The following is a 12,166-nucleotide window of genomic DNA, read 5'->3' as shown; positions in this document are numbered from 1 at the left end:
TATACTTATATATACACACATGTATACATATATGTGTGTGTTTGTGTATCCAATAAAAAAAGTGAAATGTATCCAATAAAATAATAATCCGAAACACATAAAGCAATAAAAAGAATAAAGAAAAAAGACGCATTCATCATGTCTTGCGGACAGTTCGTTTGTGTTCCTGGGATGAGGCGGATGTGCTCCACGAACGGGAAATCTCTCTCTCTCTCTCTCTCTCTCTCTCTCTCTCTCTCTCTCTCTCTCTCTCTCTCTCTCTCTCTCTCTCTCTCTCTCTCTTTCTGTTCTTCTGTCTGTCTGTCTATCTATCTCCATGAATATATTATAAAGTAATCGCCGTAGATATGATAGCTCATAATGGCATAGAATGTTTTTTTTTACATATTAATTAAAATGGTAATTGTTTAAGCTGATTATGTGCAATTGATGATTTATAAAAGAGGAAAGGTTTAATAAAAACTTTTTCGGATCTTTTAAGTTGGATTTATATAGGTTTGCGGTAAATTCTTCTACAAGCTGTTCCCATATTACTTAGACAGTTAAATTGATCTTATTTCATTTTTACTCCATTTTCATCTACATTTACTTTCATCCCTTTGTGGTTTCCTTATGCTATTCCTTATACCTGAGCGTAAATCACACTAAGATATAGGTAAAATAAAAAGGAAGTTATCAAATAGAGGAACTAATGAGTAAGTACCATCGGTCGTTCCAAATTATCGTTCTTTAGTACTGAAGTACTGAAGATTCGTTAGCTTCTCTTTTTCTCTTTTCTTCCAGCCATATCAGCGTGGACATCCATGGTCTTGGTCCTCTGAACTGGATCTTCGAGATTGTGGTTGACATGGTGGTTAATGTGGTGCGCCTCTTCATCAAGAACACGGTCGAAAACATCATCCAGGGATTCACCAACGACGTGCTGGATCAGCTCGACCTCGGCATCCTCGGCTCCATCATCGGCTGCGACAACCCCCAGCTTGTCCTTCATCGCCAGCCACGCAGCTTCAGTCCTCGGGCGTAGGCGCGTCTGCTGGGCCTACCTTGTCCTCCAGCCCTTCGTCGACGCCAGGAGGAGGATGGCTTTGGAAGCCGGAAATGATAAATATTTTCTTGAATAAAGAACTTTAAAATTATTTTTGTTCATACCAGTCCGATAGTATGACAGAATTATAAGAGCATCGCGTTAATGTATACATCAATAAACGCGCAGTGAAATTTAAACAAATGAAAATGAAAGGGTATAATAAAAATGACGAAGAAGTTGCCAACAGTTAGCATTCATTTAGTCTTTAAAAGTGTCATTTGTTGAAGTGAGATAGTGAAGTAATCCTATACAGCTGGTCATAATCTATAACAGCCTGTGCACCTTCACGCACTGCGTCATTGAGCGCATGCTGTTTACGCGAGATGCCAGGACAGGATTTTCAGTCAAAGGTTTGGTCTTTAGTTCACAGAGTCATTCTACACCTGAACGTCCATACTATGTAGAATAGCTTATATATAGATTTCCCTCCCACTTGGAAATCACCTATGATAGCATTTTATTCTTCTCAACATGTAGTCAGTTTTATCGCGCATCTTAATATGCAAATGGGCTGCTTATCTATAGCCTGTTCCGGAGCAGATCCCCGGAGACATAACAGAAGCCGCGAACAATGAGATCCGTTCTTGGCCGAGGCGACGTCAAACGCAGGACCGGCTGCTGCGATGGTAATCAACGCCTTTGGCCTCAGCCACAGGGTCGGCCTTCTGGGAACGAAGGATGCCAGCAAGGTCACGAACTTATTCATAATGTGCATATAGAACAGGCAGAAAATAGGAGGAATACAAAGGAAAAAGAGAAATATATATAGAGAGAAGGGGAGAGGGAGAGAAATGGAATGAGAAAAAATGAGAAAGAGAGAGAGAGAGAGAGAGAGAGAGAGAGAGAGAGAGAAAGTTAGAGAGAGGGAGAGAAAAAGAGAGAGAGAGAGAGGGGGGGGGGGGGTACTTGTTACCACTGCTGTGCATCAATTTCTCAGGGTTTGGTTGACGAAAACTCACGGCCTGGTTTCATTATTTATTAATGGTAGAATGGCCGGCTTATGCAGAAGTAGCCCCGAGCAGCGAGTAGGCCCGGCAAGGTGGGGGCCCTGGAGGGTGGCCCCGGGAGAAGGCCGCGTCCAAACTGGAGCGTGACTCGAGGAAGAGTGATTGTACGGGTCAAGGTCACGGTCGGAAGTCATGAGCGTAGTGGGCGTGGCTTAGGTCAGTATGGTGGCAGGTCACCCCTGTTAGTTGGAGGACGTGACATTGAAGTCATCTGACCACTCTGAGAGAGAGAGAGAGAGAGAGAGAGAGAGAGAGAGAGAGAGAGAGAGAGAGAGAGAGAGAGAGAGAGAGAGAGAGAGAGAGAGAAAGAGAGAGAGAGAGAGAGAGAAAGAGAGAGAGAGAGATGCTTGGTGGACACAAATAAATGAGCCAAAATGAAAGACGACCAAAACGAAGCAGAAAAGTAAGACCAAACCGGCGAAAAGCAGTCCTTCAAATGGACGAGAAGCAGCCGAGCGTGGACAGGACACACACACATGCACGCACACTCGCACACACACACACACACACACACACACACACACACACACACACACACACATGCACATACACGCACACACACACACACACACACACGATAATGGTTTCTAATTCAAATGTACAAGAAATCACTATATTATCTGGCAGGTCCAGAGGAAAACTTAGTATCTGTTTAACAGCTTTATTGAGAAACAGACACATAGTAGGCGGAGATATGGTAAGTGCCAATTCGTGGCGGAGGCGGCGGAGCCTCCTACGGGCGAAATGGAGGTGTGCGCGGTCCAAGAGTCGGACTCGTTCTCACCAGCCTTCCGCCCCCACCGGGCTGGTCAGCGCCGCGACCTCCCGCACTCAGCACCTTACCCAAGACTTCGTCTGCGTGGTAATGTGAGAACCCCAGGCCTCCCTTCTCTGCCTTCCCTCACCCCTTTTTTTCCACCTCCCATTCCTTACCCTTACCCCCTTCCTTTCCCTCTCCTAGCTTCTCTGCCTCTTTCTTTCCCTCTCCTAGCCTCTGTGCCTCTCCCTTCCCCTCTCCAAGCCTCTGTGCCTCTTCCTTTCCCTCTCCTAGCCTCTGTGCCTCTTCCTTTCCCTCTCCTTGCCTCTGTGCCTCTTCCTTTCTCTCTCCTAGCCTCTGTGCCTCTTCCTTTCCCTGTCCTAGCCTCTGTGCCTCTTCCTTTCCCTCTCCTAGCCTCTGTGCCTCTCCCTTCCCCTCTCCTAGCCTCTGTGACTCTTCCTTTCCCTCTCCTAGCCTCTGTGCCTTTTCCTTTCCCTCTCCTAGCCTCTGTGACTCTTCCTTTCCCTCTCCTAGCTTATGTTATTCTTCCTTTCCCTCTCCTAGCCTCTGTGACTCTTCCTTTCCCTCTCCTAGCCTCTGTGACTCTTCCTTTCCCTCTCCTAGCCTCTGTGCCTCTCCCTTCCCCTCTCCTAGCCTCTGTGACTCTTCCTTTCCCTCTACTAACCTCTGTGCCTCTTCCTTTCCCTCTCCTAGCTTATGTGATTCTTCCTTTCCCTCTCCTAGCCTCTGTGCCTCTTCCTTACCCTCTCCTAGCCTCTGTGACTCTTCCTTTCCCTTCTACTAGCCTCTGTGCCTCTTCCTTTCCCTCTCCTAGCCTCTGTGCCTCTTCCTTTCCCTCTCCTAGCTTATGTGATTCTTCCTTTCCCTCTCCTAGCCTCTATGCCTTTTCCTTTCCCTCTCCTAGCCTCTGTGACTCATCCTTTCCCTTCTACTAGCCTCTGTGCCTCTTCCTTTCCCTCTCCTAGCCTCTGTGCCTCTTCCTTTCCCTCTCATAGCCTCTGTGCCTCTTCCTTTCCTTCTCCCAGCCTCTGTGCCTCTTCCTTTCCCTCTCATAGCTTCTGTGCTTCTTTCTTTCCCTCTCCTAGCTTCTGTGTCTCTTCCTTTCCGTCTCCTAGCCTCTGTGCCTCTTCCTTTCCATCTCCCAGCCTCTGTGCCTCTTCCTTTCCCTCTCCTAGCCTCTGTGCCTCTTCCTTTCCCTCTCCTAGCCTCTGTGCCTCTTCCTTTCCCTTCTACTAGCCTCTGTGCCTCTTCCTTTCCCTCTCCTAGCCTCTGTGCCTCTTCCTTTCCCTCTCCAAGCCTCTGTGCCTCTTCCTTTCCCTCTCCTAGCCTCTGTGCCTCTTCCTTTCCCTTCTACTAGCCTCTGTGCCTCTTCCTTTCCCTCTCCTAGCCTCTGTGCCTCTTCCTTTCCCTCTCCTTGCCTTTGTGCCTCTTCCTTTCTCTCTCCTAGCCTCTGTGCCTCTTCCTTTCCCTGTCCTAGCCTCTGTGCCTCTTCCTTTCCCTCTCCTAGCCTCTGTGCCTCTCCCTTCCCCTCTCCTAGCCTCTGTGACTCTTCCTTTCCCTCTCCTAGCCTCTGTGCCTCTTCCTTTCCCTCTCCTAGCCTCTGTGTCTCTTCCTTTCCCTCTCCTAGCCTCTGTGCCTCTTCCTTTCCCTCTCCTAGCCTCTGTGTCTCTTCCTTTCTCTCTCCTAGCCTCTGTGCCTCTTCCTTTCCCTCTCCTAGCCTCTGTGCCTCTTCCTTTCCCTCTCCTAGCCTCTGTGTCTCTTCCTTTCCCTCTCCTAGCTTCTGTGCCTCTTCCTTTCCCTCTCCTAGCCTCTGTGCCTCTTCCTTTCCCTCTCCTAGCCTCTGTGCCTCTTCCTTTCCCTCTCCTAGCCTATGTGCCTCTTCCTTTCCCTCTCCTAGCCTCTGTGCCTCTTCCTTTCCCTCTCCTAGCCTCTGTGCCTCTTCCTTTCCCTCTCCTAGCCTCTGTGCCTCTTCCTTTCCCTCTCCTAGCCTCTGTGCCTCTTCCTTTCCCTCTCCTAGCCTCTGTGCCTCTTCCTTTCCCTCTCCTAGCCTCTGTGCCTCTTCCTTTCCCTCTCCTAGCCTCTGTGCCTCTTCCTTTCCGTCTCCTAGCCTCTGTGCCTCTTCCTTTCCCTCTCCTAGCCTCTGTGCCTCTGCCTTTCCCTTTCCTAGCTTCTGTGTATCTTCCTTTCCCTCTCCTAGCCTCTGTACCTCTTCCTTTCCCTCTCCTAGCCTCTGTGCCTCTTCCTTTCCCTCTCCTAGCCTCTGTGTCTCTTCCTTTCCCTCTCCTAGCCTCTGTGCCTCTTCCTTTCCCTCTCCTAGCCTCTGTGACTCTTCCTTTCCCTCTCCTAGCCTCTGTGTCTCTTCCTTTCTGTCTCCTAGCCTCTGTGCCTCTTCCTTTCCCTGCCCTAGCCTCTGTGCCTCTTCCTTTCCCTCTCCTAGCCTCTGTGACTCTTCCTTTCCCTCTCCTAGCTTCTGTGCCTCTTCCTTTCCCTCTCCTAGCCTCTGTGCCTCTTCCTTTCCTTCTCCTAGCCTCTGTGCCTCTTCCTTTCTCTCTCCTAGCCTCTGTGCCTCTTCCTTTCCCTCTCCTAGCCTCTGTGCCTCTTTCTTTCCCTCTCCTAGCCTCTGTGCCTCTTCCTTTCCCTCTCCTAGCCTCTGTGCCTCTTCCTTTCCGTCTCCTAGCCTCTGTGCCTCTTCCTTTCCCTGTCCTAGCCTCTGTGCCTCTTCCTTTCCCTCTCCTAGCCTCTGTGACTCTTCCTTTCTCTCTCCTAGCCTCTGTGACTCTTCCTTTCCCTCTCCTAGCCTCACTGCCTCTTCCTTTCCCTCTCTTAGCTTCTGTGTATCTTTCTTTCTCTCTCCTAGCCTCTGTGCCTCTTCCTTTCCCTCTCCTAGCGTCTGTGTCTCTTCCTTTCTCTCTCCTAGCCTCTGTGCCTCTTCCTTTCCCTTTCCTAGCCTCTGTGCCTCTTCCTTTCCCTCTCCTAGCTTCTGTGTCTCTTCCTTTCTCTCTCCTAGCCTCTGTACCTCTTCCTTTCCCTCTCCTAGCTTTTGTGCTTCTTCCTTTCCCTCTCCTTGCTTCTGTGCCTCTTCCTTTCCCTCTCCTAGCCTCTGTGCCTCTTCCTTTCCCTCTCCTAGCCTCTGTGCCTCTTCCTTTCTCTCTCCTAGCCTCTGTGCCTCTTCCTTTCCCTCTCCTAGCCTCTGTGCCTCTTCCTTTCCCTCTCCTAGCCTCTGTGCCTCTTCCTTTCCCTCACCTAGCCTCTGTGCCTCTTCCTTTCCGTCTCCTAGCCTCTGTGCCTCTTCCTTTCCCTTCCCTAGCCTCTGTGCCTCTGCCTTTCCCTTTCCTAGCTTCTGTGTATCTTCCTTTCCCTCTCCTAGCCTCTGTACCTCTTCCTTTCCCTCTCCTAGCCTCTGTGCCTCTTCCTTTCCCTCTCCTAGCCTCTGTGCCTCTTCCTTTCCCTCTCCTAGCCTCTGTGCCTCTTCCTTTCCCTCTCCTAGCCTCTGTGACTCTTCCTTTCCCTCTCCTAGCCTCTGTGTCTCTTCCTTTCTGTCTCCTAGCCTCTGTGCCTCTTCCTTTCCCTGTCCTAGCCTCTGTGCCTCTTCCTTTCCCTCTCCTAGCCTCTGTGACTCTTCCTTTCCCTCTTCTAGCCTCTGTGCCACTTCCTTTCCCTCTCCTAGCCTCTGTGCTTCTTCCTTTCCCTCTCCTAGCTTCTGTGCCTCTTCCTTTCCCTCTCCTAGCCTCTGTGCCTCTTCCTTTCCTTCTCCTAGCCTCTGTGCCTCTTCCCTTTCTCTCTCCTAGCCTCTGTGCCTCTTCCTTTCCCTCTCCTAGCCTCTGTGCCTCTTTCTTTCCCTCTCCTAGCCTCTGTGCCTCTTCCTTTCCCTCTCCTAGCCTCTGTGCCTCTTCCTTTCCGTCCCCTAGCCTCTGTGCCTCTTCCTTTCCCTGTCCTAGCCTCTGTGCCTCTTCCTTTCCTTCTCCTAGCTCTGTGACTCTCCTTTCTCTCTCCTAGCCTCTGTGACTCTTCCTTTCCCTCTCCTAGCCTCACTGCCTCTTCCTTTCCCTCTCTTAGCTTCTGTGTATCTTTCTTTCTCTCTCCTAGCCTCTGTGCCTCTTCCTTTCCCTCTCCTAGCGTCTGTGTCTCTTCCTTTCTCTCTCCTAGCCTCTGTGCCTCTTCCTTTCCCTTTCCTAGCCTCTGTGCCTCTTCCTTTCCCTCTCCTAGCTTCTGTGTCTCTTCCTTTCTCTCTCCTAGCCTCTGTACCTCTTCCTTTCCCTCTCCTAGCCTCTGTGCCTCTTCCTTTCCCTCTCCTAGCCTCTGTGACTCTTCATTTCCCTCTCCTAGCCTCTGTGTCTCTTCCTTTCTGTCTCCTAGCCTTTGTGCCTCTTCCTTTCCCTGTCCTAGCCTCTGTGCCTCTTCCTTTCCCTCTCCTAGCCTCTGTGACTCTTCCTTTCCCTCTTCTAGCCTCTGTGCCACTTCCTTTCCCTCTCCTAGCCTCTGTGCCTCTTCCTTTCCCTCTCCTAGCCTCTGTGACTCTTCCTTTCCCTCTCCTAGCCTCTGTGCCTCTTCCTTTCCCTCTCCTAGCCTATGTGTCTCTTCCTTTCCCTCTCCTAGCCTCTGTGCCTCTTCCTTTCTGTCTCCTAGCCTCTGTGCCTCTTCCTTTCCCTCTCCTAGCCTCTGTGCCTCTTCATTTCCCTCTCCTAGCGTCTGTGTCTCTTCCTTTCTGTCTTCTAGCGTCTGTGTCTCTTCCTTTCCCTCTCCTAGCCTCTGTGCCTGTCTCTGGTAACTCTTCTATTCTTTGTCTTTGCTTTACCCCTAAAATATTCCCTCTCAGAACTGCCTAGAATTAAGCCTCCATATCTATCTAGTGATGGTCTTTTTTTTCCATTTCTTCTTCTTCCACTCCTTTTTCCTCTGCCCTAGGCCTTGTTCCTGTTCCTTTTACTTCAGTATATCCCTTCCCTAACCTACATCCTGCCCCAAATCCTGGCCACGGAAAAGTAGGAAGATCCTGGAGGACATATGACATACGGATCGGCTGTCACTCCCCATATCTTTTACCCTTTCAGATGTTCACTCCGGCCATTAGATTGGCATTTTATTTAAATTATTGTACATTTTAAAGTAACCTTCTTTTATTCAATGATTAACGCCTCCTTTGTATGGCCTTTTAGATGTTATTGTTTTTGTTTACCAGAGTGCCACTCTTGTTTGTTTGTTTTTTAATTTAATTTATTTGCGAAGCATGATTTTAGTTTTGCTATTTTTTTAAATATTTTTCTTTTACCTGCTAATTTTATTGTTTGTTTGCTGAGCCAACAGAAGCTTTGTTTGCCTATTTGTTTGTTTGTTCGTTTGTTGTATTTTCTAGTCACAAACGTTTTTGGTATCTTTCCCTCTTTTGTTAATTATCAAGCACTGACTTTACACCTTACATTATGTTCGGTGATAATTTTTATTATTTTTATGATTCTAGAAGACTGTCTACGGGTTTTGTTCACCGTAATGCTTCTGCCAATATTATTTTTTTGTTCGTTTTATCTTTTCAGTTTTATTATTTGTGATTTTTATAATAAAGTTTTACTTTTTACCAGTTCTGTAGTGTGTTAAATATTATCCTCAAAACAAATTGTATTATAAATATTCTTTTTTATCGAAAACTTTGGATTCCTTTGTTTCCCCTCGCATATATAAAGGGGGAGATTCCGACTAATAAACAGTGTTAAGACAGAACGTGTATTTTGTGTGTCCTCCATGGATCTTACAGGGAGGCCGCGACGAACTGGAGAAAAGGTTGTATCTGACTTCATGATTTGCCTTACTTTGTGAAAGCTGGGTGTGAATAGATTTATGAAGGGATACTTTAGTGCATCACCACTCGACCTGTTGGATGCCCACACTTTCTTGAGGGCTTATAAGGGAACCCAGATACTTTTTGTTTATTTTTTTTCTTCACGGGGTAAACAGGGCCCACCTATCCAGGCCCTTATGCTCTCGACCCGCTTCACGGGCATCATCACTTCGAGGCCCCCTCCCACAGATACCCTTACAGTAACCATAACTTGTGTTGTGAGCCGTACTTACGTTAACTATCACTGTTGTTCAGCATAGCCTTTTACATCCTGGTGGCAGGGTGGTCGTTGCGTCCTTTTGGGTCGCAATATAGACACAGTCTCCGATATCCGCTCTTCAAAACCGCGTGAGTACACGTTTTGGGCCTTTTCTTTTCTTTTCTCAATCTTCTCCCATAAATGTGTCAAGCCGTATGTGCAGTTACCCTCACAATGGTTTTGTTGGGTTAAAGTGCTAATTGACAGCAAATAGCACGCTCTCATTCTCTTCTGACCTGTGTGATCACAGTATGTAGTCAACCAGTATGAATATCGTTCATTCATTAAGTATTTATTTATTTTTTCTCGTGATTAGAGAGTTATATTGTTTCAACTGCAACGAATTTAGTGTGTTCGTGATTTTATAGTTTTTAATTAATATAGTTTCATTCATTTCTCTTCTCATCTCGCATTTCTCGTCTTGACCTGACCTCGGAGTGACAAGTCATTAGTCTGGGACCCGCCAGAACAGTTGGGCGGCCTTACCTCACTTTCACTCCGGGCCAATTGACACGTGAGATGACTGAGAAACAGCTAGCCGTTCCAATTAATTGTTTTCTGTAATTGTTTACAACATAGGGATAACGCCTAGCAACGTAACATGCTCATTGGTTACAAGTTCTATCGGCGCTAGGACAGAGCTTGTAACGCGATTTTATATAAATTTATTATTTTGAGTATAGCGTTAGTATCTTCCCCATATCATAGTGCACAGAGATGCCGGATTAACCCGGGGTTGCGTGTATGCCTAATAGATCTACGCTCCGACGTAACGATAGTAGGTACAGGTATAACCGAAGTTATTCGTACGTTCGGCATCTTTTGAACCGGTGTGATCCACAATTACGTCCGTTAATTAATGCAGGATTAGGGTTTAAACTAGAATCGTTATTCACTTATCTGTCACACCCTTCTCACCCTCTTGACGTCACTGGCATGTTTGGGTAATTCCCAGGCGATTGTGTGATTCGTGATAGATACCCGTAGGGCATGTCACGGGCGCCCATCACAGATTCGCAACATAGAGTGGGTTATTTATACATTTTCCCAGCTCGTTCGTTTTGTATAGTACGGTATTTTTGGGTATAGACCTCCCTTCAATGAAGTCGACATGCGCAGCTAGACATGGTACCTCGGGAGATTTGCTGACTCCAAGAAGATTCGTTTGCGAGAAGCTTGCGAATGTTTTTCACGTCACCGTTCATCAGTGTGTCGTTCTGTCGCATATCGTTAAATGTTGAATTCAATGTGGTAGATGAAATAATTTTGTATTAATTCTATAGCTAGTTTATTGCATTTTTGTTAAAATGAACCTTAATCTAATTGTTTGGCATACAATGTCCGCTCTGTGAGGTCACTCTCGCTCTCATTCTAATTGACGCTCGCTGTCACTCACACACGCACACATTTCTTCTCTGTTTTACGACAGTTGGCTCAAGTAAATCCTTTCGGATTGCCGTTGTCGTTTTCCTTATTTACTCTCCTATCTATCAGAGATGGTTGGTAGTTCAAGCCAGGTCTTTGCGGATCGCTACTGACGTCTCCCGCTTCTATTTTCTTCTTTAACTTTGTCAAAGTAAAACACAAAATGTAAAAAAGACGAAAATAATCGAACAATAAAACTGCAACTTTTAAAAAAATAATCGGCTAGTGGCGCTTAACACCCCCTCTTCTCTGTTGTCTTTCCTTTTCTCTTACTATCTTGGCCCTTATGTGTATAATCTGGTTAACCGATATCTGACACGGCACCGACGGAGGACCCTGCTGCAGAAACGGTCACCTTAGGATGCTGTGGGAAGGACGTCACCGGAAGATCGTCAAAAATCCTGGAGACCAAGATGTTCGTCAGAGCAAGTATTAAGCCGCCACAGGATGTGGAAGGGCGCCGCCTGCCAGGACGCCCGTAGATCCAGCGTGGGACCAAGAACTCGCTAGCGCAGGTACCAGTCAAACTCCAGTCAGCGCATGTATCAGCCGCCCTGAGATGCCGTAGAGGACGCTTCCTGCCTGGACGCCCGTAGATCCTGACGAAGATTACGAGGACGTCTGTACGAGCGCGCAGCCGAGAAGAATCTGGACGAGATCTGCGAGGACGTGTATTGGGCGAGTACGCCGCCAAGTTTGGCCTGGACGAGGACTACGAGGAATGACTGGACAAAGTCAAGGAGGACCTGTGCGAGACCTTCGAGGACGGACGGATTTACTAAGGACCAGGATGAAGATGACGACAAGGACGAGCAGCCACGAAGATGCACCAGGGACGACGCACGCGAGAACGAAGTGACTAGCAAGTCAGGACCAGCCAGGTTGAGGCAAATCAAAGGCGCCTCGAGGGCGAGGCGTTAGTAGTTGCCCGAGCAATATACCGTGTACATAACCACGATTTGTGTATGAAAGAGCGTGGCTGCTTGCCACGTGGCTCGAGGTCCAAGAAAGAACCATCGGTCGGCGAGAAATAGATGACGAGTTATCTGACCTTATTTGACCTCAGCAGACGTGCCCTTGCTCCCGCGGGCTCGGGTCATTCTCACCAGCCTTCCTCCCCCACCGGGCTGGTCGGCGCCGCAACCTCCCGCACTCGGCACTTACCCAAGACTTGTCTCGTATGTTACTGTTGTCTCTTCAGAAATAAAGAGTCAAGCCATCATACCACTATTACTACTCCTGCAAACCAATGTTTAAGGCCTCATCTATAGCCTTTACACACACACACACACACACATCAATCTATCTATCTATCTATATATCTATCTATCTATATCTATATGTATATCTATCTACACACACATAGATAGATTGATTGACTGTTATGTATATATATACATATCTATCTATCTATCTTTCTATCTATTTATCTATCTATCTCGCTCCCCCATCATTTTCTTCAGCTTCTGTCCCACGCCACGTTTCCGGTGGACGCTTACTGCTTGTGCCTGAGGATGACCCAGTCTTCAGTTCGCTCCCAGAAATCACCGTGACCAGGTCACCACCAGCTTCCGGCTGGCTGGCCAGACATATGACACCGCACACAGCACTGCCTCAACACGTAGCGTGTGGTCACTTACATATGTAAGTTAACTACCATTGCTGTTCACTTACAACCTTATACAGTCAGGTGACAGCATGGTAGTTCCGTCCTTTTGGCTCGCAACACGAACACACAGTCTCCGAAATCCGCTTGACCAATGCTTCCACGATCGAC

At 47.8% G+C, this 12,166-nt stretch overlaps 1 protein-coding gene across 1 annotated transcript in view; it reads left to right on the top strand.

Moving 5' to 3' along the window:
• The window catches only part of LOC125044363, an 8,356-nt gene extending 7,220 nt beyond the window's left edge, over positions 1-1,136 (top strand). The window contains exon 6 of the mRNA XM_047640993.1: positions 784-1,136. Coding sequence (XP_047496949.1) covers positions 784-1,024 — 241 coding nt within the window. The 3' untranslated portion in view covers positions 1,025-1,136. The remainder of the gene's footprint in view (positions 1-783) is intronic.
• The last annotated feature ends 11,030 nt before the right edge of the window (positions 1,137-12,166 follow it).

Source organism: Penaeus chinensis, chromosome 35 (assembly GCF_019202785.1).
Source record: "Penaeus chinensis breed Huanghai No. 1 chromosome 35, ASM1920278v2, whole genome shotgun sequence".
Lineage (NCBI taxonomy): Eukaryota > Metazoa > Arthropoda > Malacostraca > Decapoda > Penaeidae > Penaeus > Penaeus chinensis.
Note: the sequence above shows the minus strand (reverse complement) of the source record. Positions and strands in the feature narration are given on the sequence as shown.